This window comes from Schistocerca piceifrons, chromosome 1 (assembly GCF_021461385.2).
Source record: "Schistocerca piceifrons isolate TAMUIC-IGC-003096 chromosome 1, iqSchPice1.1, whole genome shotgun sequence".
Classification (NCBI taxonomy): domain Eukaryota; kingdom Metazoa; phylum Arthropoda; class Insecta; order Orthoptera; family Acrididae; genus Schistocerca; species Schistocerca piceifrons.
This window is the reverse complement of record NC_060138.1, coordinates 1,199,684,209-1,199,711,711: the sequence shown is the minus strand read 5'-3', so window position 1 is coordinate 1,199,711,711 and position 27,503 is coordinate 1,199,684,209. Positions and strand designations below refer to the sequence as shown.

Sequence of the window (27,503 nt, the reverse complement as noted above, 5' to 3'; positions counted from 1 at the left end):
TCTTCATGTCACGATGGATGTTGACTCTACTGTTCTACAGGCGTATCTAATTCGGCCCTGCTTTACTTTTAACTGAAATGCTGCAGTCCATTAGGGTGCGGTGTTCTACCCGTAGACAGCGATCGTGGTAACTATGTGTATGTTTACAAACAACGTTTGGGACCACCTTCCGATCGGTACAGGAACAGTCATAACAGCAACACACCTGCACGTCATACCGGGGTGAAGCAACACTTTTGTTGATGTGTGTATACAAAAGATTTATCAGAGAGCATCCGCAGCATTACAAGACTGTTAGCCGACGATGCTGTTATCTACAGGAAAGTGACATCATTGGAGGATCGTAAGGAATTGTAGAAGTACTTGGATAAAAATTTCACTTGGTGTAATGGCAGTTCTCTTAAACTATTGATAAATGTGAGCTTATACTTATAACCAAAGGAAAGGACCTTATACTGCCTGATTAAAAATTAGTGATGAACATCTTGAGCGCGTCACACCACATAAGTATTAAGAGTAATACTAAGAAGCGATAAAAAATTAGACTACCGCTTAAAATCAGAATTACGGAATGCTAATGGAAGGATCTGATTTTTTGAAGCATTCTAGAAACTGTATCTGTAAAGTAAATCACATGTAAGACGCTGGAGCAATCAATGCCGCAATATTTTTCTAGTGTTTGGAGTTTTTTGTGAAGTAGGCATGACAACAGACATCGAAGGAATTTATAGGTGCTCTGCTGGGATCGTAACAGGTTGGTATAGCCGATATGAAAGTGTAACAGAAATGCTCGGGGAACTTAAAAGGCAATCCTTGGAAGAAGGTGACGTAGTTCTTGCAGAACTCTGTTGCGCAAATATGGAGAATCTGTATTCAAAGATGACCGTGTGACCACTATGATGCATCCGACGAATATTTCCCGTTGAGATCAAGAGGAAAAGATAGAGATTAGGGCGCGCACGAAGTCATACAAACGGTCATTTCTCCCTCGGTCAATATGGGAGTGGAATAGAAAACAAAACTGATAATATTCGTACGATATACCCACCGCGATGTAATGTACAGTGACCTGTGAAGTATTTTTGTGGTTATAGATATAGTGTAATTTTATCGACGTCTTCCATCACCTTTTGAAGAGAAACTTCTGAAAATCGTGGCACAAGGCCGCACGTTACGGAAGCGCTATTAATGGTGGCTGCAAATGGTCACTAAAAATGCCCGCATTCTGCTCTTGATTCTCATTGAATGAAAGAGCTAACTGTTACGTAATTTTGTTGGGCGGTTTGGAGCACGCAAGATGGCAAGTCATGGACCTTTTTTTGGGAGGGGGGGAGTTTGTGTTTCAATGTGTTTATCATTCTGCAAGTCGGGAGTTAATGCCGCTTCGTGAAACAGTTGCTTTTTCGCTACGGTAAGAGTAGAAAGCTTACAATTACGGAAGCTTACAAATCATATGATACTACGTTCCTGTCTATAGGTATAGAACTGTACACAGGCACTTTCCTGTTCATCTTGGCGAATTATTCACTTTAGTGTGCGTGGATTAGCTCAGTAGCAAGTGGTCTGAGAGCAGTCTATGGAGCCTTAGCTGGAGGTGGTACTGGATAAAAGCGATGCACTTGTCAAGTATTAACTGAAGCAAATAAATTCAGTTTTCTTCCTTGGAAATTTTAGTGTGGTGGTTGTTTGGGATTCTCTTCCTATTGGCTTAAACTGTATTCTTGTTTTGTTGTTGTGAAGGTAATCGACCGAAGTTACTAGGAGCCAGCTGGAGGCGGTGTCTGCAATGTTAGCGGAGTGCTTCTTCCAGTCCAGTGGTCGATTCCCGGAATTTTCCTGAAAACAGTTGTACAGCTTCTGATCTTTAATTGTTGACTTTGGACTAGTGGGTATTTTAACCCTATTTTGCAGGTCAAAGCGAGGCTGGTGATATTGTGGATACAAACGAAAGGGACAAGAAGACAATAATGAAACACGCAAATAATGCTAATAAACATAGTTCCAGAAACCAATGGTCTCTCTGAGACACATCTGATAACATGAACAGAGGCTCTGAGCATCCAAACTTCAAATATGCTCTTGAAAAACACATCACAACAGTATTCAATTGAACGGAGGCTCCAAACAGTCTCCTCATCGATGCCCATACACGTTCAAAAATCCTAGACGTGTTCCAGATGGATTGGCAACCATTCACAGTGGGTTACCAGAAGTTATCGTCAGTATAAATAGAGGTGTAGCACTCCAAAGCTTTGAAATATCTCAACACAAAAATATCTAAATGGTTCAAGCCAGGGGACATGAGAGGCCATGGTAATGTCTAGCCACGGCAAACACACTTGCTGTCGGTGCTTCGTGCTTCGTATTCCCAAACAGCCCCCGTGAAAGTGTATCGGTGTACCATCTTGCATGTACCATATACGATTCCTTTTACCATACCCGGCCGAGGTAGCCGAGCGGTTCTAGGCGCTACAGTCTGGAACCACGCGGCCGCTACGGCCGCAGGTTCGAATCCTGTCTCAGGCGTGGATGTATGTGATGTCCTTAGGTTAGTTAGCTTTAAGTAGTTCTAAGTTCTAGGGAACTGATGACCTCAGAAGTTAAGTCCCATGGTGCTCAGAGTCATTTGAACCATTTTTTACCATAAGGAACGTTATTAGACTAACAGTACTGTAGCATTGGCATGGTTGCTCTTGTACATACTTCGTATTGGGGAAATCATTGCTTTCCGGCACTAAGCTTATTTGAATTATTTTCTTCTTTCATTGTCCTCTAGTCACCCCTTTCGTTCGTTTGTACCTACACTGGCAAAGAAAGACGCTACACTTGTCACTTTTCCGAAAACCAGTAATTGTTTCCCATGGCGGCGCGTGGTGTGTCATGGCGTGGCGTGTGAAATTTGCCTCAAAAGTGCTTGCAGCCTTCCTCTATAACGAGAAAAAGTATGGCCCCCTGTGACGTCAGCCTCGAACTAGATGACGCTTCAAAACAGCAACGTTTCGACATATGCGAAAAAAAGTTCATATGAGGCGTAAGGCGTGTTAATGATAGCACATTGACGCCAAATTTCACCAGAATTCTGCCCAACGCGTCGTATACGTGTCACACGATTGAAACAACGTCACGGAGTTGCGGGGTTTCGTCATGATTTGGACGCGCGCTAGAATGTTACGTGATATTAGTTATGTGATTATTATTTGAAAATTCCCAAGGTAAAATTATTCCTTTTTAAATAGATGTAATAATGACTGTCAAATTTTGTTTATCAAATTGCCGATTTGAGCAATAGCTATTAAAATGTAAAAAAACAATTTATGCTTACACTGTGAAAATACCTGACTTTTAGGTATAGCATCCAAATTGATTATTAAAATTTGGATAGTAAAAATTATGCAATTCTTCATTATGGCCATTATATATTCGGTATTGATGTCGTTGGGTTCAGAAAACTTAGCCCGTCGGTAACACTACTCCAGAAACCTGTAATGGTTTGGTCACCATGTAAGCTGAAATTCTGGGCTGATTGAAATCTTTAATTAATTATATTTTCTTAATTAATTACGTTTGAGCCAAAACAAACTCGTCTTGGTAATAAGTAAAAATTGCTCTACAGTTTCGAGGTAATCTAGTTTCCTGAATCTATATATTAGCTCATTGGATTGTTATGGATGCCTTCTGGATCGAAAACGTTGAAATTTGATAACTTTCGAAATAGGTCCTACATGAGTTCCAGCAAAAGTAACGAATACAAAACTTTCAGAACAATGAATTGCATAATCTGAATAAAAAGGTTTCACAGGGGAAATTAATTTGCGTTTGTGAATTCGTGTAATATGTTCTCAGATAACGTATTCTACCATCAAAGTTTTTGGGAAGAATAACAGCGAGTAAAGAAAAAAAAATAGTATAGACTTGAGCTGTTGTAGTTGGGAGTAAAAAGACAAAGTAGGTTGGCGGGGACCAAACTTCCTCTCTCACAGTCTGCCTCTAAGACCCTCCCCCTCCACTTCGGCAACACTCTCATTTCCACCCACGCACCTTGGGTGAGCACTTTAAAGATGTACCTGCTCAGGGACTTCAATTTGGAAGGGGATACCACAGAACTGCTGAACCGCCTTAACGAGTCTGTATTTGCAATGCGCATGATGTCAGATGTAGGAGATATTAATATAAAAAACTATCGTACTTTGCTTATTTTCATTCTGTTACGTCATATGGGATCATATTATGGGGCAACTCGTCAAACCGAGCAGAAGTCTTCAGAATGCAAAAGTGTGTAATAATACTCATTTGTGGTGTAAATTCAAGAACATCATGAAGAAACCTGTTCAAGGAACTGGGTATTGTAACCACTGCTTCTCAGTATATTTATTCCTTAACGAAATTTGTTGCAAATAATATGTCTCTTAATTCCAACCAATAGCTCGACACAGTATGAATACCACAAGTAAGAACAATCTACATAAAGACCTAAAAATCACTTACCTTAGTCCGAAAAGGGGTCCAATATTCATGAACATACATTTACAATAAATTGCCAGTAACCATCAAATGCTTGGTTCCAGGTAAATCACAGTTTAGACAGAATTTGGAAGACTTTTTGATAGGCAACGACTTCCACTCTATAGATGAATACTTGTTAGAGCAGTTTAAGTAAAATTGTCTTTTAGATTCCAGTTTTGACAGCACTTGGTCACAAGGGAGTCAATATTAGGTACTTTGTGTGTGATAAATTTGTTTAACGTGCGTAACTCTGTTTCATTGTGGCAGTGTATTAGTCCTGTAAATATTAGCAGTTCCAGTTTACTGTAATGTATTCACATATTTTGACAATCTCCTGAAAAGTGACCAGGGGAGTGGGAATAATATTGACATGTTCCACACGCACGGAAATCATCTCATTTTTGGGTCTATAGAATGAAAACAGAATCTAAGAGCCATGCTGCTGAGCACCCACCTCCCGCGGGCCCTCGCCCGCCCCCGCCGCCTCCACCAGCTGGTCCCCTCTGGCGCCGTCGCCGCCCTCTGTCAGCGCCAGGCGCACGTCCTGACCACTGCACACCGCTGCCAGGTAGGCCTGCAGACAAACACCAAACGTACAGTCGGACACTTCGCAATGGTTAACGTCGCGCAGCACTAGAGTTAGTAGAGATGGGGATGGAAAACAGGCAGATGAGTAGGAAAAACAAACCTGTAATGTTCAGAAACAGCATTAGTAGTGTCTGGGCGTAACAATGCAAAGCGATATGAAATGGAACAAGTATGGAGGACAGAGACAGGGAAGGCGACTGGTCGACTTCGGTTTGTTGGGAAATTTTAAGAAAACTGTGCTTCATCTCTAAAGGAGAGTGCATACAAGATGCTAGCGCAACCTATTCTTAATACTACTTAAGTGTTTGGGATCCGTACCAAGTCGGATTAAAGAGAGAAAAAAAATGGTTCAAATGGCTCTGAGCACTATGGGACTTAACATCTTAGGTCATCAGTCCCCTAGAACTTAGAACTACTTAAACCTAACCAAACTAAGGACATCACACACATCCATGCCCGAGGCAGGATTCGAACCTGCGACCGAAGCAGTCCCGCGGTTCCGGACTGCAGCGCCTAGAACCGCACGGCCACCGCGGCCGGCGGATTAAAGAGAGACATCGGGTAATTGTGTGTGTGAAATCTTATGGGACTTAACTGCTTAGGTCATCAGTCCCTAAGCTTACACACTACTTAACTTAAATTATCCTAAGGACAAACACACACACTCATGCCCGAGGGAGGACTCGAACCTCCGCCAGGACCGGCCGCACAGTCCATCACTGCAGCGCCTAGACCGCTCGGCTAATCCCGCGCGGCACATCGGGTACTCAGGGGCGGGCTGCTAGATTTGTTACCTGTAAGTTCGAACAACGCGCAAGTGTCGCGAACTCAAATGGGAATCCGTGGAGGAAAGGAGGCGTTCTTTTCGAGGAACACTATTGAGAAAATTTTTGAGAACCGGCATCTGAAGCTGACTGCAAAACGATTCTACTGCCGTCAACGTACACTGCGCGTAAGGAGCACGATGATAAAATACGAGAAACTGGGGCTCATGCGGAGGCATATTGTCAATCGTTTTTCCTTCGCTCTGTTTGCGAGTGGAACAGGAAAGGAAATGACTTGTGGTAAAGGGTACCATCCGTTACGCGCTGCACAGTGGCTTGCGGAGCATCGATGTAGATGTTGAACTGATCACGCCTTTGTTATCTATTGTGGTCTACAATTTTTCGGATTAAGGGAAGTCAGGACTGGTCTTAGACAACGAAACACACGATCTCAAATACTTTTTAATTTACTTTTAGGAAAGATCGACAGAGAACACCATAAATTAAACTGAGGTGGAATAAAACTGGGTAATATCGCAATAAATCGGCTTTCATATGAGGACGATGTTGTCCTAACAAACAAAGAGGACAGGCAGCTCATGACAAGTTCTCACAGAAATATAGCTATTAAAGCAGGGTTACAAAGTGAAGAAGAGAAAACTGTGAACACGGTCGTGAGTAAAGCACCCAATGATCAAACCCCACTGATAGTTAATGAATTCACTTTTAAAAGAGTAGATATATTAAAATATTTGGGAACCGTTAAAGAACAGAAACAAAGATTAAGGAAAGAAACGCAAAGGCAAATATTTCATATTATGGCTTACGGAACGTGCTATGCAGTAAAGCAGTTTCGAGAAGTCTTACAGTCAGACTATACAAGAGCATGATTCTCCCGCGAGCTATGTATGGTTGTGAAACATTTACATTAAGTAAAACATATGAATAAAAACTGCTAGTCTTCGAGAGAAAGATATTCTGGAAAATATTTGGCCCCAAGAGCGACACGCAGTCGCAGGAATGGAGGATATTAAAAGACCGGGAACTGGACGACATACACTCTCAAGCTGATGTTGCCCGAAGGATTAATAAAAGAAGATTGACTTGGGCTGGATATCTAATTAGGACGGAAGACGAAAGACTACCGCGAGCAGCATTCTCAGGATCCATGTAAGGGAGAAGGAGACGAGGAAGGACGCGGGAAAGGTAGAAGGATGGTATCAACAGGGTAAAAACCATAGAAGGAGTCTAAGAGATGAATACAGTAAGCAGATTCAGAAGGATGTAGGTGACAGTAATTATTCGGAGATGAAGAGGCTTGCAGAAGATAGAGTAGCGTGGAGCGCCGCGTCGGACTGACGGTCGCAACAACAACATTGCATTAAGACGGTCTTACATTTAACACAGTCATTTTGCTACCTCTGAAGGTATGAACAATAGAATAATACATAAGAAATTAATAAAAATGTAAATCACGCTCAGCTATGGTTTTTCATTATACAAGAGATGTGTGTTAAAGAAACTTATAAGAACAAATGTGGCCAACTAGAACAGTGCGTCCTCCTGCCCTATATCCATTTGTGCCTCTAGATTTTACATGACAAACACCATTTATCACTTAATTACAATTTTGCGAACATTCATTTCAATATGCAGTAAAGTGAAGCAAAATAAAACACATTATGGTCAGGACGAGCCAATCGGGTCCTACCGACCGCCGTGTCATCCTCTACCAATGGCGTCATTCGGATACAGTCTTGAAGGACGTGGCGTCACTACACCTCCCTCCCGGCCATTGTCGGCTTTCTCGACCTTGGAGTCGCTACTTCTCACTCACGTTGCTTCTCCATTGCTACCACAAGTCCCAGTGTATCCTGTTCCAGTCCTCACACCAAGGAAAAAAACCCAGCAGTACTGGATATCGAACCCGAGTCATTAGCATAGCAACCACACAGATTGTCACTGGACTACTGAGGCGGGCAATAATCAGCGCAAACTAGCTATTAAATAAACTTTATGTATTACGAGAAATCAGTACTTCAAGCATCTAGAGGTACTGAGAAAATCAATGGTGAAGGTTGAAAATTTATACCGAACCGGGTCTCCAAGGCGTATGCTCCGCTTCTCTAGAACGGTTACCTAACCGTCTCGGCCGCTCGGGCACGCTTCTTGTTTGGCCTAATTTCTCAACTCGTCAATTGTAAGTAGCGCTTCAATTCATTAGTCCTACTGCTCGTAGCATTCTCTAATTCCCGCTGCGGTTCGGAAGATATGGTGCATCCGCGCTGAAAGTACATAGAGACGTCCTCACTCATTTATGTATTTTTATGTGTGTCTCTTCTCTCGGACGTGTCCAACAGAACAGACAGCACACATTAACATAAATAAATTTTTTTGAAGTGTTCATCATCTGGGGCAATCGCAAAAGGAAATGGGCAACTCATGCTGCCTTCATACCACATGTGGGCCTGGCGAACCCAGAGTCAGCTGCATAATCTTAGTCATAAAATATTTGTAAAAACTTTTGATACAATCTGTGTTGCAATGAGCTCATCTTATCGCTGCAGTCTCTGTAGTGGCCTTTGTTTCACTGTAGCGAGTTTATAAAGTGAAGGTAATAGTTCTGGTAAAATGGCAACAGGCGTATTCGAGTCAACACTCATTACAGTTCATCCAAGTCGGCTCAAGCTGCCGTTTCTCCCTCCACTCGGTGGGAAATAACCCCTCTCCTCAATGACCACCATCCGCCAATGGTTACCCATCTCGACCACTGCTGTTGACAAAACACAACCATTTCAATCTTTCGTGTCAAATAAAAACACCTACAGACGTCCTTACGATTTTATTTTATTTTGTCGCTACCAGTTTCGACGCTTCATTGCGTCGTCTTCAGGCTGTTTTGATGCGGTACGGGTCGATACGATCCCCATGCATAACCCATCAGTTGCCAGCACTACTGGATTCGCAGATAATGTGTCAGCACTCCAACCATACGGATAGTTGGAGTGCTGACACATTATCTGCGAATCGAGTAGTACTGGCAACTGATAGGTTATGCATGGGGATCGTATCAACCTGTACCGCATCAAAATAGCCTGAAGATGACGCAATGGTTCAAAATGGCTCTGAGCACTATGGGACTCAACTGCTGAGATCATAAGTCCCCTAGAACTTAGAACTACTTAAACTTAACTAACCTAAGGACAACACACACATCCATGCCCGAGGCAGGATTCGAACCTGCGACCGTAGCGGTCGCGCGGTTCCAGACTGTAGCGCCAGAACCGCTCGACCACCAACGGCCGGCATGACGCAATGAAGCATCGAAACTGGTAGTGGCAAAATAAAATAAAATCATAAGGACGGCTGTAGGTTTTTTTATTTGTCACGATAGTAAACGGCCGTTGTCCCAGAGACGTCTTGCTAAAAGGATGAACATACAAAAACTTCAATCTTTCGCTCTGCGAGAAACTTCGTCTCGTAAATTTCACATCTGTACGACTACAATAAAATAAAGAAATGGAAGTGAACGGGATTTGTAGCCAGGCCAATGTTCTTTGTTAGATTACAATAGCTCGTAATGAGAGGTTGGTACATGGCATTGAAACAAAAGAGCAAAACGGATGTAAATCACTGGATCGTGGACCATGGGAAATTTAGAGGTAGCTTTTATCAAGCAGCTGATGTCTACTAACTCGTGATGATGATGATTACGATTATGATGATGATTATTATTATGATGATACTTCACTTGGAATGTTATCGCTTTCTTTCCACACCTTAGCTGGTATATTATATTACCGCTAACTTTTGTTTAACAGCTTTCTGACCTGTTGCGATAAATTTTCTAATTTTTTAAAAAAAATCGTACTTGATTTTCTACATTATGTATTTCGAAGTCCTTTCAGTAGAACACATTTTCTGGTTATCCACAAGCTATATAAAATGCGTATACCGGTACGCAAAGAGCTTTACAATGTTGGAGTCGTTTAACGAGATTAGGTTATGATGTTGGTTCCAAAGGTAGTTTGCAGCAGCAACCGTGAATCCAACGCCTGTACGGAGTCACATTAGTAAGTATTGTAAGACCGGTTTACGATAAAAAAAAATTAAAACCTGAAGCATACGTTTCGTCTACGAGGCGGAACTGGAGAACATATGGTGAGTGTGGTCGCCGCGGTTCCGCTAGCCCGCAGCTCAGTAAAGGTGAGCGAGAAGCATAACTCGTGCTTCGCAGGCGGACCGAGAAGCCCGCGAAACGAATGCAGAGCGTGACATGGATTAAGCGTGGCTGCGCTTCGAATTTGTTGTAACTCTAAAATTCACGTGAATGTCAGCGCGTAAAAGAACGATTTTATGCGCCTCTCAGGCAAAGAGTAGGATCTGGCAAGAGAACAGGTCTGATCGCCACTTTGCTTGGAGCAACATGTAGCCGGGACGCGTATAACAGCCAGATGGAATGCACTGCGCTGCCTTAGCAGTATTTTTCTTGTCGATCTCCTGAGTTGTATCACACTGAAAAGAGTATTTTACGCTTCTTATTACCTACAAAGCTAGGACGCAGGTGTGTAACGTAGCAAAATATATTTCTTTTAGTCGATGTGGGAATACAGGACTGTAAAGATGTGGTTATTACTGCACAGGGAACGGAGTGTCAAATGAATTAAGTGCACATGTTCTTCCCACCATTATTAATAAAAGAAATAACATCCTTTATGGATGCACGAACATTTGAATATTTCGTGAATAAAATCGTCTGCATCGTTTAATATACGTCGTTATTTATTCCATCGTTTCGCCTACTATCACCATCATTTCAAACCTTAGAACCTGTAAAACTAGGTTCACTGTCAGTATTAAGAAATTTACCATATGGCTTAGGTTTTATTGTCACTGACACCTCGTGTTAGAATCTAGCTCGGGGCCACAGCCATGCAATACTGTTGAAAGTTCCTCCATGTGAATGAGTGGAACGTTTATTCTATTGTATACTCATGATTTCGGCCCTTGACCATTTCTAAGTACCACAATAGTCCGACGATGATTTAGGTTACAGTATTCTGATCATGGTTAACATTGTGGTACGTGAAAGCAGCCAGAGACCGAAATCATGACTGTTCGATAGAATAAACGATCAGTGCAGTCAAATGGCGTAACTTCCAATAAACGTGTTTTAGAAGTTCTAAGTTGACGATGGTAGACATATTTTAAACGTTCTAGACGTTTGTTCGCAAAAAACTTTCCTCCATTAACAAACAAAGTATGCCAGTTCCCCTCAGGACGCGTTCTATCGGCATTTCCCTCATCTAGGTCCAGCTGTGACTCGAGGCCCTTCTTCTCTGAATTAGATTCAGTACCTCTTCTGAAGACCATAGCAAAAAACTTCACCAGTTACTCGATCAACCTATCAGCTCTTCAGCATACATCCGTACCACCATATTTCAAAAACCTCGATTGTTGTTCTTGTCTTACAGCAAATGGCAATCGGTATTTTTTTTTTTTTTTTACATTTATGCTACAGTTCAAAACTCAAATATGAGACCCCCACAGTAGGTCGATGCAACTCTCAAAAACTCTCGAGAAAATCGACTCTGAAGTTTTTAGAGAGTCTTTAATACGCCAATATAAGACCATTGTTTCGAAAGTACAATTTGGCTCGCTGGTAGAATGCTTGCCTCCCTCTTGGGCGGGCTGGATTCGACTCTTGGATGGGATGAATTTTTAAACAAAGGCCCAGGTTCTACGTGCATTTCCGTGAAACGTAAAATACTTAAAGATGAAAAATATTATTTGTATTGCAAACAATCTTTTTTTAACAATATTTAATAAGAGATCGGTAACTGAGAACTTATAGTATTTGCAATGAAAACTGTATTTTGGTGCACATCATGTACTTAGAAAGAAGAAGATGTGCATTTTTAAGAAATGACAATTATATATGCGTCAATCAGCATACAGCTGACGAATTTCATACTTAAATGACGTAGGTAGTTGAACAAACGAAAAAAACTAAAAAATAATGTCCGAAAATAGGATAGATGCAGCGATCCAGCGATTATCACATTCGAGCGCTACCGATTTCTTTCCGTGTAAGTGAAGCTTGAAGTAAAGCTTCACCAAATGCTCGTAGAACACGCGCCATTGTTTAAAAATCTGCATTGGACGACTATCGGACTCGGATCAGCAATGTTGCAGGAGACCATTCTACTACAGAAAAATGGACCTTACGTTAGGATATTAAATACCTCCGGATAACTACAAAGTCGATTTTCTCAAGAATTTTTTAGAGTTGCATAGAACTGCTTAGGCTGATTGATATTTATGTTCTGAACTTCACGTACCATAAATATGCAAAAATTTCAGAACCCCGGTTGCTGTGTTGCACCTTGTTAATGCTCATCGACTTCCTTTCACTGTACTCCTAACAAGCAGTTCCAGAAAATTCTTCCTAACATAGTTAATGATGCAGTAGCTTAACTAGTGTGTCGCATTCAGCGTGTGTGCCCTGGGCGCAGTTTCCGTGGCGACGAAGATTCGTGACGGGAGAAAAAAAAAATGAGGAAGCGAAAAAGAACAGGGGATGAGCGATGGCGAAATAGGACGAGGAAGAAGAGTAAGCAGATAAGAAGGAGGGAAAGAATAGGAGGGCATTACAATGGGAAGGGACTGAAATGTATGAAAGGCAATCACGAGGAGGTTCGAATTTACGTGCGTTGAGTAACAGTTCCGTAAGATCTATCTCTCCCTGGTGCAGTACCGTCTGTCCCTTGTTTTAGGCTACCAGGTGGACCACTCTCTGTACGCCGAGTGAGCCAACGTAGCGAAAGTATAAAAAGTTTATTTTGTGTTTATTGGTTGGTGTGTTACGACTTTGCACCGATCGACAATGCAACAATGGAAAAGCAGTCGCGTTGCTGTTGAAAGTCGTCCGACTATGGGCTACGTATTGTTCCATGTTTTGAATTGTGTAACGGAAAAAAGCGTTATTGAAAGTTGTGTGACACTGCTTCGATTTTATCATATTTCGCCTTTTTAGAAAAGCGTCTCTTGCTGTTTCCATCCATAAATATTACTGAAATGGACTACGTTAATGAAAAACATCTCATAAAGTAAATTAAATGTTTCATTGCTCTAAATGAACTTCAAGTCACACAAACTTTCTAAAGAAAAATTGAAAGTAAAATAAAATCTATTTCGTGTTGTTTATGACAGCTACTGTACACTGGTTTTAGTATGATTTATAATAAAGAACACATTTTCCGTTGTGTTTATTAAAATTAAGACAGGTGTGAGACAAGGTGACGGACAGTTGCTGCTATTATTCAAATGTGTCATGGAAAAGATTGTGAGAATCTGGAAATCAGAATTGAAAATAAAGCAATAAGTCCGATCTGCTTATGGAGAAAATCGCAAGGAATTGAAGTCAGTTGCCTGGCCTTTGCGGACAACTTTGTGGTGCTCTTGGAGAGCCCAGAGCAGGCGACCGGGCAGATCAACCCTCTAGAAAGGATCGCCAGCAAAACGGGGCTGAGGATCACGGCAGAATTCATGTTGAACGACAAATGTGAACCTAAAAATAAATCAGTTTAGGTGGTAAAGAAATTCGAGAACCTCTGTGAGACCATACAAGAAAGTGGTCTACAAAAAGCTGTGATAGGCGCTCGGATATCAAAAAAGGAGAGAGCATGTAGGCTGACTAAAACTTTCATAATAAAAAGTACATCTCCTGGAATGCGAAACAAAGACACTGTAGTACTACGGCCAAAACAGAATGCCTGTACGGCCGTGAATGCCTCCCGATGAACTACGATCGAGAGAAGTTGGACAGCCTGGACAGGAATATCCTACGAAAAATCATGAGAGTGTTCCAGACTGCGGCCGGCTGTAATCTTAAGAGCAATGAAGATGTCTACCACAGTGTGGAGAGGAACTCGGAGATCAGATGGCTGATGTTTCCTCAACACCTGTGCAGAACGGACAAAATAAGGCTCTAAAAAATGTTCACCTTTCGAACAACGCGTGTATTAAAGCAGCTCGGAAGGTCCTTGAGAGATACAACACCCGAGAAGTCCTGATGTTAGAATGGGACATGTTTCAGAGCAGAACACAAAATTTGGAAGGTTTTCAAGTCGACTGAAGAGTCCAAAAGAACGTGGACAGAACAACAATAGCAACAGTATAGAGGCCATATGTGGAAGTATTGGGAACAGAGGGAACTCTGGACAAAGAGGCGAAAGTGAAGGTGAGCTTTAGTAATAAGTTCTTCAATAAAAAAAGAACAGATTTTATTTGCTCCTCATAAATTATTAATAGTCCTCAACTGGCAGATCCTTTAAAACCTCAGCGTAGTAGTGCAAAAACTCCATTGCTGAACGCGAGCGACCTGTATAGGTGGGAGGTGAGTGAACCAAGAGCACTGTTGCAACATGAGCCATGTTGGCGATTTACCCCTGTTCGGTAGTAGTTGTTTCATTATGATGCTACGAGGACGAAATGACTCTACAGAAATAACACTGCGGCAACACTGTCCTATACAGCCACAGACCGAGAGAAAAAATTCTTCTCGTAGGTAGAAGATGTGAGGTAGGAGATCTCACGTACCTCTTCCTGTTAGTTCTTAACCCTCCTAGTACCTCTGGGCTCAATACGACCCCATAAGCACATTGGAAACATATATATATTCCTTGTTTTCAAAACCACTATTTTCAAAATGATGTTTCATTCATTTTTATATTTACAACACATTAAAGTTTATTCACGGTTTTTGCGTTGACTGTGAGTGCAAACGAAGTCAATATGACCCAAAATTAAATTGTTTGTTCATTTGTTGAACGTAACATTTATGAAAACATAATGACGATTGCTATGTAGAACAACTGCTACACGAAAAACCTGCAACAATGAAAATATTTCCGCTTATGTTTTTATCCATTCTTATGGTTTCTTGCATCAGCTGTTGCACCCCTTCTAGTACCGCTGGGGTCAATATGACCCCAATATATATTTTTTTGTTTTTTGTTTCTCGTACGTAACGTTTACGAAAATAGAGACATAACTGTTACATTGAACAACTGGAATGGATGTTTTTATGTTAGTTAGCAAATAGGTATTGATAGCCTTGGGAGAGCCAGCCCTGACAAAACTCTACCATCTGGTGAGCAAGATGCATGAGACAGGCGAAATACCCTATGACTTCAAGAAGAATGTAATAATTCCAATCCCAAAGAAAGCAGGCGTTGACAGATGTGAAAATTACCGAAGTATCAGTTTAATAAGCAACAGCTGCAAAATACTAACACGAATTCTTTACAGACGAATGGAAAACTGGTAGAAGCCGACTTCGGGGAAGATCAGTATCGATTCCGTAGAAATATTGGAACAAATGGTTCAAATGGCTCTGAGCACTATGGGACTTAACATCTGAGGTCATCAGTCCCCTAGAACTTAGAACTACTTAAACCTAACTAACCTAAGGACATCACACACATCCATGCCCGAGGCAGGATTCGAACCTGCGACCGTAGCAGTCCCGCGGTTCCGGACTGAGCGCCTAGAACCGCTAGACCACCGCGGCCGGCAATGTTGGAACACGTGAGGCAATAGTGCCCCTACGACGTATCTTAGAAAATAGATTAAGGAAAGGCAAACCTACGTTTCCAGCATTTTTAGACTTAGAGAAAGCTTTTGACAATGTTGATTGGATTACTCTCTTTCAAATTCTGAAGGTGGCAGGGGTAAAATACAGGGAGCGAATGGCTATTTACAATTTGTATAGAAACCAGATAGCAGTTATAAGAGTCGAGTGGGCATGAAAGGGGAGCAGTGGTTGGGAAAGGAGTGAGACAGGGTTGTAGACTATCGCCGATGTTATTCAGTCTGTATAATGAGGAAGCAGTAAAGGAAACAAAAGAAAAATTTGGAGTAGGAATTAAAATCCACGGAGAAGAAATTAAAACTTTGTGGTTCGCCGATGACATTATAATTCTGTCAGAGACAGCAAAGGACCTGGAAGAGCAGTTGAACGGAATGGACAGTGTCTTGAAAGGAGAATATAAGATGAACATCAACGAAAGCAAAACGAGAATAATGGAATGTAGTAGAATTAAGTCGGGTGATGCTGAGGGTTTTAGATTAGGAAGTGAGACGCTTAAAGTAGTAAATGAGTTTTGCTATTTGGGGAACAAAATAACTGATGATGGTCGAAGTAGGGAGGATATAAAATGTAGACTGGCAATGGCAAGGAAAGCGTTTCTGAAGAAGATAAATTTGTTAACATCGAGTATAGATGTAGGTGTCAGGAAGTCTTTTCTGAAAGTATTTGTACGGAGTGTAGCCATGTATGGAAGTGAACCGTGGACAATAAATAGTTTAGACAAAAAGAGAATAGAAGCGTTCGAAATGTGGTGCTACAGAAGGATGCTGAAGATTAGATGGGTAGATCACATAACTAATGAGGAGGTATTGAATAGAATTGGGGAGAAGAGAAATTTGTGGCACAACCTGACTAGAAGGAGGGATCGCTTGGTAGGACATATTCTGAGGCATCAAGGGATCACCAATTTAGTATTGGAGGGCAGCGTGGAGGGTAAAAATCGTAGAGGGAGACCAAGAGATGCATACACTAAACAGATGCAGAAGGATGTAGGTTGCAGTAGGTACTGGGAGATGAAGAAGCTTGCACAGGATAGAGTATCATGGAGAGCTGCATCAAACCAGTCTCTGGACTGAAGGCTACAACAACAGCAAATATAGTGCCAACATGTCCGGTGTAAATTACTTGCTGTCTGTATGACCCCAATGATACTCAGTGAGACAAAAAAATACTGGTAATGTGTGGGTTAAATTGTCTTTCCTTCATGTATTTTGTAAGGTAAGTTCTTGCGCCCCCTCTGTACCTTCGCCGTTGGTAGATGCCTATCTCGCTGTCACCTCGGCTCGGCGCTGCCATTTATGTGAGGAGTTTAGCGACCACAGGCCATGTACAGACCTTCCCCAGAGGCCTTGAACCTGGACGTCCGCTGGAGGCGATAATTGAAGCCGCGGAAAGCGGCTCTGGGCGAGGTGCGGCTGGGCGGCCATTACTGCTGCCTGACGACACAACACAACACGAGGCGCAGCTGCTAATGTAGTGGCTGCACGCCTCCAAATAGCTCCGGCGTGCTGCGAAAGTACCGTCCCGGTGATCGCGACACTTTTCCCCTCTGCACCTGCACCCCGTGAATCACTACTAAGTAGACAGCCATTTCATTTTACTGCACTTATTAAAATACTCCAGGCAATTACCACGTAATTGAATGAGTTTCTTTGAGAATCCGAATGTTTAGCGCTAATCTGCGGAGGACACCTTCAAGGGGTTAGGGTTGTAGCTTCTATGTCTCGCTACTGACCGTCAAAATTTCGTTTCCCGTGAAGACTCGTGAGCTCACATGTTTTCAAAACGCCAGTAACCAATTATGTTGGCGGAATCTCTATTAACATCTGATGTTCTATCCAAGGTACATGAGGTCTGATTAAACCCAGGTTATGTTTACTTACCGGTATCTGTTTTAAAATTTCTCCCTTCATAGCCAATATACCGGTAAGATTTAGAAAGATATTACAAGCATGTAATTAGGTTAAGGCAATGTTTGGACAAAACATATTCCGATAAAAGGACACGGTGTAACTTTAGATCTTTGACCTACAGTGTGCCAGACGGCAACTAGATGGCAGGACGGAGGCGACACATGGACCGCGAAACAGACGGCAGCGCCGCTGAGCGGCATTCTGCTGAACCTCATGATCACCTCGTTCTGGCTAGACGCAGACAGACCGATATACACAGGCATACAGAAGCGGTTCCATTACAGCGAAGATAATTGTTAAGTGAAGACACTTGTGGCTTTGCCTCATTAAATAACTGGCACTTTCTTGAGCTAAAAAAAAAGAAACATAGTTTTTCGATGAAGAGAGTTGTACATTCAGCGAATGTAGATAAATATTGGCAAAAATGTTTCCATAGATTTGTAACCCCTACGCATTACAAACAGCTACAAAATAGAAACTACAAGACAATCAGGCCGTTTTATTTTGATGATTATTGTATATTACGCCACGATACTGAACAGGAACGAAATTTGTGTTTTTTCTGTTCCAGTAATTTTTATGAACTAGTTTTATCACCTTGTGAGTGGATGCGGATCAAAGGTTCGGTTCTATGGTGAGTTTTTTGTCTTTCTGCCGTTCCGAAATAAAAGTTATCAAACTGCCAAGCTCACATGTAACGGACTACAGAAGCTATGATTTTAATAATAATTTAAAATATAAAATGCTTTAATATAACCACAATAATTTGTTTACATGGGTTACTAGTGCAATAGAATTGCTTTTTTGGTGGGGGAGAGAAGTTATTTCACATTTTAGAGCAAATATAAGGAAGAACAGAAATTAAATGAAGTAACTCTAAGAAGAAAATCCCCAGGAATACGGGTAAGAAAGGAACCAGAGCACTGATCTTCTAAATAAGCGGTCACCGATTTCAACATGGGAGAAACAGTTTCACTGCAGTGAGTGCAGCCAGACTGATTTAAAGAAAAAAAAAAATCGCCGTTCTGCAGCCTGATGCTCGTACAATTGACAGAGAGGGTGTACTGCAGATTCCAATGACAAGAGAGACAAGAAACAAGAACAAAATCGTGTTATTCTTATACTGTCCAGTGTTTACAATTGTATATGTGACTGTGACCACCATATGTTTCTCTGGAAAAAATAAATACTGTCGACCTGTTTTCTGCCAAAGAACGTCGTCTGTCTCATATCATACTTGCGAGCGTGTACTATTGCAGCGGTAGGGTTTGCCTATTTGGAGCGGTCTTTATTGAATGTAAATCTGAATATACATTCTGTCGGAAGTTGAGTTTGCAGCGTTAAATAAATTCTGCGTAGTAAGTGCGACTTTTTGGCGGGTATTAATTTTTTTTAATACTAAAATTTACCTTTATTGAGTGAAACTGTTTTATTGCGTAGGTTGTCACTTCACCTGAAATAAATGATTCCTTAGTGCCAGTACCCTGTTTCAACGCCTTGGTGTACTTGTGTGTATGATCCTATATCAGTAAAGAGGCCCCCAAAACTTCATCACACAAACACATTAAGTGTTAGGCACATCGTATTAAGTAATTGTTCGTTACAAATATTAGCGACAGAACTACGCGGGGAAATGGTTTCGTTCAAGAAACTCATTATCACTGTTAAACCCCAGCGTAGAAGAACCTATTGGAAGATAAGGATTTCCTGTTTTGGAATTTATGTTTTTTCGTTATTAAATGATTTTTGGGTGTACTGTAGCCATTTCGGAATATTCATCCCAGAACCAGAGCAGTCAGTTAATCGTCTTCCGTGATAGGCGTGCCATAAATACCTGTAATGCACAAAGTCAATAATACGCCTTTAGTAAGTTCAGTTGCATAATGAGAAACATTGTTATTAGGTAAGAATCCGTATGCAGGAGGTATAGAATGGGAATGTATTTTTCTTCCCGTAATAGATTATTGTAATCATACTAAAAGTGGGTAAAACTGTTGGTGCACACCACTCACTACCAAAACCGATAGCACCTTATTGGACGATAAACTCGTCTCGTCGCTTTCTGAGGACGATATCTTGTGAACGAAAGAAGGCACACCAGGGAACACGGCTTTAGGGTGGCATAGCTGACACAAAGTGCTTCACCATGCCGTCCGTGACAAGACAAGGAATGTGCCACCGCAGAACGAAACAACTGGCCATAAGTAGAAAAAAATGCATAGCATGAGTGGTTTGGAGTCGTTGGACAGGAATTTCAGCCACCTGTTCCAAGTCTTTCAACTGGACGCCACCTTCAAGAACCCCCCACTCGTACTAAACCTCCAGAACTGTCTCAGTTTAGCCGGTGATTCAGTAGATGGTGGTATAAAGTGCGTACGGGATAACTGGCCACGCTCTGCTACCCGAGTTCTGCGATAATTAAGCCAGAACGCCCTTGAACTGGCTTAGTGAGCCGCCGCGTAGGAATTTTTCCCATCTGTTATGTGGAGATGCGCTCGTAGTTTTACGTCCGCTTGCGGAGCTGTAGCAGCGCCGTCGGATTCTGAAAGTGCAGTGCTACTGTCTATGTTTTACGCAATTAGGCGGGAAGAAGATTTTTATGCAAGTAAGTTTTACAAGGGATGCCACTATGGTGCGTTTACTTATGAAACACAGTAAAATGAATTTGTTTTCACTGATTAGAAGCTAACTATTAAGGGTACGAGACCATTGTCTACCGCATGACTAGATCGAGAGACATCCAATCGACGACTGCCGACTACAGCGCATAGTCTGCAACTTGACCTTACAATTGGCATAATTCGTATAAGATCAAACATATTCAGCTATGACAAAGTTATTCATTTATTCATTAATATGAACGTTTCCTGGCCTTGTAAAATTACTGAAAGATAGTATTTATGACCCGTAGACTCCTCCTAATGCCTGAGAGGCAAACGGCAACTTCTGTCAGGAAATATTTATTAATAACAATTACTTGATTCGCCCCAGAATAACCGTACTTTCCCTACGCATCACTTTGCTGACGTCAGCAGCGATTTCTGCATCGGTATATCATCCCACTGGCTCTGAAAGAGCCATATGGCCAACCGCTCGCCCCTTACTGAGTACAAACTGCAGCACTGATACATTCGCTTAACGTATGTGAAATAACAACACTGGAAATAAAGTAAGATGCCCTTTTATCTGCAAATAAGGGTTACTTTACACACGTTGACGACTTGAGTGTATCTAACCTATCCAAGTAATACTATCGGTGAAAAGGGGACCTACGATTTAATGTGGAATCTGAAAAAAATGTGTGTGAAATCTTATGGGACTTAACTGCTAAGGTCATCAGTCCCTAAGCTTACACATTACTTAACGTAAATTATCCTAAGGGCAAACAGACACACCCATGCCCGAGGGAGGACTCGAACCTCAGCCGGGGTGGAATCTGAGCGTGTGTCTTCCCAGGCATACCACTGAGAGGTGAAGACTATGGTAAAGGCGTTCTGAAAAATGTCAAGGTCTGACCAGATTACTAGTAGATCTCGCGAACTTCTGATTGATGCACCTTACCATTAGATCACAAAGACCGATGATGAGAGTTGAGATGGAATGTAACTACAGTGGAAAAGGAAGTCGGCAGTGTTTTAGGAAAACCATGTAAATCCTACGCGGTTTAATGTGGTTGTGAAACTCGCTTACTCCCGAATCAGAATTCAATGCATCAAGATGCGCGTTCGCTGGGGCTCGCCGAACAGGCCGAAAGACGTGAGCGAATCTGAATCCCACTCCCGTACTGCCTGCAGCATTTGCTATGGGAATGCGTGCACTGTGCTCCCAAGTACGAGCGGATCACTAGAAAATGCGGCCAGCGCTGCAGAGGGGGCAACGCACTCGGTGCGGGCAGCTGGTGTGGGGCCAACGAGATATACGTATGGGTCCTGCAACGAACTTGTGACGTCACACTGGTCGGCTTGCCCGCCACACTTCGCGAAAGCTCGGCTGCGCGCAGGGCCCACGAGAAATCGAAATGTAATTGAAAAGGTGTCCACTAAAGATCTTAATTTCGTTGTGTGCTGTCGAGAACTTGCACGCATTTAAACACTGGTAAGACCTGCGGTGTGACGTGCTGTGACGTATTACGCGCCACGGACCGTCTTTCCCGTGGGCCTCGAGCTGGTGCCGGTGACGTCACAGGTGATTTGTGCTGTGTTTCACGGAAGGTTATCGACAGTCGCTGTTCCCGCGCACCATTCACAAATGGAAGAGGGGAAAGGGGGGAGGAGGAGATAGGTGTACCAGAAACACACAACGTAAGGTGGCTCGCGGAGTATAAATGTAGAGGCAAACAGTTGTGCCATCTCCTTCGGTCCCAGTCCTAGAGCAGTCAGATCCTGCCCTAACCCAAAATCGCCCACGGCAACAGCTTTCCCCAGTCTCCCTACGACGTCCCTGTCACTCGCGCAAATGCAAGAGGCCACGGTTGGATTATCGGTATAACTGTTTCTTATTTTCTCTTTCTCTTCTTCTCCTCCTCCCCCTCACCCAAATATAGTTTACTGCCAATCCCATTTTAAAGTACGAGAGCTGCCTAGGATTTAGTAATAGTAACAATAATACATTGTAACGTGTGAGACCAAAAAAACAGTACATTGAACTGACGATACCGTATTCAGTAAACCACCCGATCCACATTCTGTACTGTTACACAAATGTTGAAACTCGTAAATTTGTCTATTCATTTACGCTAATTTCTTGTAAATGTATATCCATTGACTGTTATCTAAGTTAATTCCTATGTCAGATACACACAACCTCAATTAGTCAGACATGTAATCATTTTCTGTGTACATTTTGATGAAAATAAATACACTAATCGGAAATATAGTGTTGTAAGACATCGTAAATATTAATACAAGTGGAAACGCATTAATTACGAGTTGAAGTCAACGTATTGTGAAAACTCCCTATTTTAGAAATTTCAGACGTACTTATTGAATGCATTGCTATTTCGAGTAATCATTCTGCGTTTACATTTCATCATGTACGCCGTAGCGCGATCTCATTGAACTAAAATCAAATTTTGTGACTGTAAATTTGTTAAAATTGGAATTTCGGCAAAGCCTGTATTAATTTTGATTGTCAAGACTGTATAAATTGCCGACCGTCTGAGCCCGTGTGGTTGTTGGTGTTGTAGTTGTCAGTTAGTTCGTTTCAGACCGGTTTTGTGTTAACTTCTGTATCTTTGCAAAAATCACTAAGAATTCATTAAAATGCAGTAAGAATTTAAAACCGTATGTCGTGTTTCGTTTGGAGGTCATGTAAGTGTATCGGATATCTAGAACCTGGGAAATATTAGTCTGCATCGGGAAGTTACTCAACCTCATTATCGATGGTTTGACAAAATGGAAGATGAATGTTTATAAACATATTGTAACTTTTTTGCTACTGTACTTAATTTATGTGTTACATTCTTCGCACTGAGTATGCAAAGGAAGCTCAACGGAGAGTCATAAACTTGGATTTTATAAGCGAATAGGTAGCAAGTAAAATGTTAAAAGATGCAACATAATATACTGCAATGATAACTTCCCATCTTTGACGCAGCCATGGGAACATGGTCGCATGATAAGTAAAAAGTAAGAATGAAATTTTTTTCAGACAGCAATTAAATGATATTTAATTTTTTACTGTAACAGTTTGACAGTACAGGTTACAGCAGGACAATTAAAAACTTGAAGATAATTTGTTTGCAGTCGGCGGCAAATTTATTCTTACTCTTAACAAATCAAATAATAAGTTGCTTGCAGTACATAGATTTAGATTTAGTCAAAAGAATAACAATTTACACGACATAAAATTGAAGTATGCACTCTCCGTTATCGGCACTACAATTATGACCACAGGATTTCAGTCATTTCCTCCTATTACCAGGAATGTCAGTGTTTACATTATTTTTTCCCCTTAGGCCGGAATTACGCTACCAAATTTCTTTGTCAAAAATCTTTGTCAGAGATATTTGATGGTGTCATAGGGAACTTTGTCAAATGTAGTCCAATATTTGATCAAATTTAGGGCCTCGCTGTAGATTTGATCAAAGAAGCCGCTTGTCTTCTGTTCACTGCAATGTGACATGTTAGCACGTGGCGCGCTAGCATCGCTGCTGCGTTCTGTCGTCTGTAGTGTTTTTATAAACATTGCCGGTAAATACAATTGGTGTGGGCCGACAACTACACAATTAATAGAGATGTATGAAGCTGATGAGGCGCTTTACAACGTGAGACACCCTGAATACAAAAACAGATTAAGAAGATTGGAGACCTGACTTGACGTAACCTAACCTAACCCAACCCAACCCTCTCCTGTAGCAAGGAATCGGAGTGTTACAGTGAGCCTGTCTTCTGCAGATGTAGCAGTTGTTAAGTGAGTATTGTGCTTTGTGATATGAGCATACACGTCACTGAGCACATGCAGAAATGTATGCTCATCCATTCTTAAGTAATTGATGTATGACTTGACGTCCTCCACTATAAGCTCACGTAAAAAGTTTCGTTGAATGCTTTTATCATCTCGTCGTAAAACCCACGGCTTCACCCAGGTATGTTTCCTTTTTTTCCCCCGCTTCTCTTCCGCATGTGCACACAGTGCAATTGTGTTACATGCAACTGCTGCGGTTAATAACAAGTTGTTGTTATCAGCCATCTTGAACTTCGACGAAAAACACCCCTTCTAGCGCTACGTCAAAGATCTTTGTCAAATATTTTTGACAGAATATTTGATCACATCTTTGATCAAATCTTTGACAAAGAAATTTGATAGTGTAATACCGGCCTTAGTGAAGGACCTTTACCTTTCTGTTTTGCCTCAATCAGCTTGCTATGGTTTGCCGGGTCTTCCTGTGGACTGAGGAACCGTGTCGGATTTGCTGTCGGCAAAAGGAGCTTCGTAGTCGGTTAGGACAAGCCCATCCAGGTGGACTAATAACTGTGTAGTTTTCTAGAAGTGTGTGCCTGTTCCGACACTTATTCCTTTATTCTGTCAAAGTTAGCAGAGGAAATTGGGGACTGATGTACGTAAGAATATGAACTAGACTACTGTGGGGGGGTGGTGGTCGTGGGACTACCTCCAGCCACCACGCCGTCTCCCTTGGGACCGCTCTTGTAGTCGTGCACTAGCTCATACCTGCAGTAGGGTCGTGCTCGTGGCCCATGTGTGACGGGCGTTTCTGGAGCAAGCCGGGGCTCGGCCAGTAGAGACGGCAAACACGGCCCCGGCAGAAACGTGCCAAGCGTTGCTTGAACCCTTTCTCCCTGCTCCCCGCGCCCCCCCCCCCCCCACCCAACCACCTTCACAACCACACTCCTCGGCAGAGACGACAGGGCGGGTAATTGCTCGCTGCGCCACAATGCCCAGACTCCCTCAGTCCTCTTACAGAAGCACCGGCCCCATTTGACAGCGGCGCCATTTGACTGCTGCTGCTCCCGCAGACTCGCCATTAATCATGGCGCATGAAAAGGAACGGGCGCGTCCCGTTACAGGGCGGCGGTGTCCGTGTCCAAGCGTAACGATCACCTGTCTGCTCTGCTCTGCTCTGCTCTGCAGGACGAAGAGTCGGGACTCTCCTGCTGTGTACATAGAGAGCCGTTTTGCCTTTCGCCGTGTCTGGCGTGCGGCGGAGGCAGAGCGTTTTGCAAGTTGTTACACTACTGGCCATTAAAAATTGCTACACCAAGAAGAAATGCAGATGATAAACGGGTATTCGTTGGACAAATATATTGTACTAGAACTGACATGTGATTACATTTTCACGCAATTTGGGTGCATAGATCTTGAGAAATCAATACCCAGAACAACTACCTCTGGCCGTAATAACGGGCTTGATACGCCTGGGCATTGACACAAACAAAGCTTGGATGACGTGTACAGGTACAGCTGCTCATGCAGCTTCAAGTCGATACCACGGTTCATCAAGAGTAGTGACTGGCGTATTGTGACGAGCCAGTTGCTCGGCCACCATTGACCAGACGTTTTCAATTGGTGATAGATCTAGAGAATGTGCTGGCCAGGGCAGCAGTCGAACATTTTCTGTATCCAGAAAGGCCCGCAAAGAACCTGCAACATACGGTCGTGCATTACCCTGCTGAAACGTAGGGTTTCGCAGTATCGAACGAAGGGTGGAGCCACGGGTCGTAACACATCTGAAATGTAACGTCCACTGTTCAAAGTGCCGTCAATGCGAACAAGAGGTGACCGAGACGTGTAACCAATGGCACCCCACACCATCACGCCGGGTGATACGCCAGTATGGCGATGACGAATACGCGCTTGCAATGTGCGTTCACCGCGATGTCGCCAAACTCGGATGCGAGCTTCATGATGCTGTAAACAGAACCTGGATTCATCCGAAAAAATGACGTTTTGCCATTCGTGCACCCAGTTTCGTCGTTGAGTACACCATCGCAGGCGCTCCTGTCTGTGGTGCAGCGTCAAGGGTAACCGCAGCCACGGTCTCCGAGCTGATAGTCCATGCTGCTGCAAACGCCGTCGAACTGTTCGTGCAGATGATTGTTGTCTTGCAAACGTCCCCACCTGTTGACTCAGGGATCGATACGTGGCTGCACGATCCGTTACAGCCATGTGAATAAAAGGCCTGTCATCTCGACTGCTAGTGATACGAGGCCGTTGGGATCCAGCACGGCGTTCCGTATTACCCTCCTGAACCCACCGATTCCTTATTCTGTTAACAGTCATTGATCTCGACCAACGCGAACACCAATGTCCCGATACGATAAACCGCAATCGTGATGGGCTACAATTCGACCTTTATCAAAGTCGGAAACGTGATGGTACTCTTTTCTCCTCCTTACACGAGGCATCACAACAACGTTTCACCAGGCAACGCCGGTCAACTGCTGTTTGTGTATGAGAAATCGGTTGGAAACTTTCGTCATGTCAGCACATTGTAGGTGTCGCCACCACCGTCAACCTTGTGTGAATGCTCTGAAAAGCTAATCATTTGCATATCACAGCATCTTCTTCCTGTCGGTTAAATTTCGCGTCTGTAGCAGGTCATCTTCGTGGTGTAGCAATTTTAATGGCCAATAATCTATATTGTACAGAGTACATTACAGTGCAAACATTGCCCCACTGCTGCATTCCTTTCGCACACACTCTTCTCTGCTGCAGACAGTAGAGCTCATGCAAAATAACTTACTCCTCGCGCAGAAACGAATCTGGATGCTAAATGGTGGATGAGTCCTTTGTTCCTAAAAGGACAGCCCTCTGTTTGCTGACCTGCATACTGCGAGCATTCTCATTGGTGTCTCTTTACAGTACAGCACGGCATCACAGTCTTCGCACACTGTCCGTGCAGGGACAGCGCGGGGTAGCCACGCGGTATGGGGCGTCCTGCCACGGTCCGCGCGGCTCCCCCCCTCCTTCCCCTCCCCCGCGTGGAGGTTCGAGTACTCCCTTGGGCATGTGTGTGTGTGTGTGTGTGTGTTGTGCATAGCGTAAGTTAGTTTAACTTAGATTAAGTAGTGTGTAATCTTAGGGACCGATGACCTAAGCAGTGTGATCCCGTAAGATCTTACCACAAATTTACAAATTTTCAGTGCAGGGAAGGTTCTTCACAGGCAAGTAGTTTGGATGTGAAGACATTAAATTTTTGGCAGAAGAGATAAATTTGTTCAAGCAATTATTTCTTTTTTCAGTGTACTGCCTAGAATGCAGGGTGGTCCATTGATCATGACCGGGCCAAATATCTCACGAAATAAGCGTCAAACGAGAAAACTGCAAAGAACGAAGCTTGTCTAGCTTGAAGGGAGAAACCAGATGGCGCTATGGTTGGCCCGGTAGATGGCGCTGCCATAGGTCAAACGGATATCAACTGGTCTTTTTTTCAAATAGGAACCCCCATTTTTTATTACATACTCGTCTAGTACGTAAAGAAATATGAATGTTTTAGTTTGACCACTTTTTTTCGCTTTGTGATAGATGCCGCTGTAATAGTCACAAACATACGGCTCACTCTTTTAAACGAACAGGTGGTAACAAGCAGGTTTTTTAAATTAAAATACAGAACGTAGGTACGTT

The 27,503-nt window shown here is 42.7% G+C and overlaps 1 protein-coding gene across 1 annotated transcript in view; it reads right to left on the bottom strand.

The window, feature by feature from the left end:
• The window catches only part of LOC124779271 (serine/arginine repetitive matrix protein 2), an 874,478-nt gene that overhangs the window by 170,002 nt on the left and 676,973 nt on the right, over positions 1–27,503 (bottom strand). Inside the window, exon 4 of the mRNA XM_047253700.1 lies at positions 4,958–5,077. Coding sequence (XP_047109656.1) covers positions 4,958–5,077 — 120 coding nt within the window. The remainder of the gene's footprint in view (positions 1–4,957; positions 5,078–27,503) is intronic.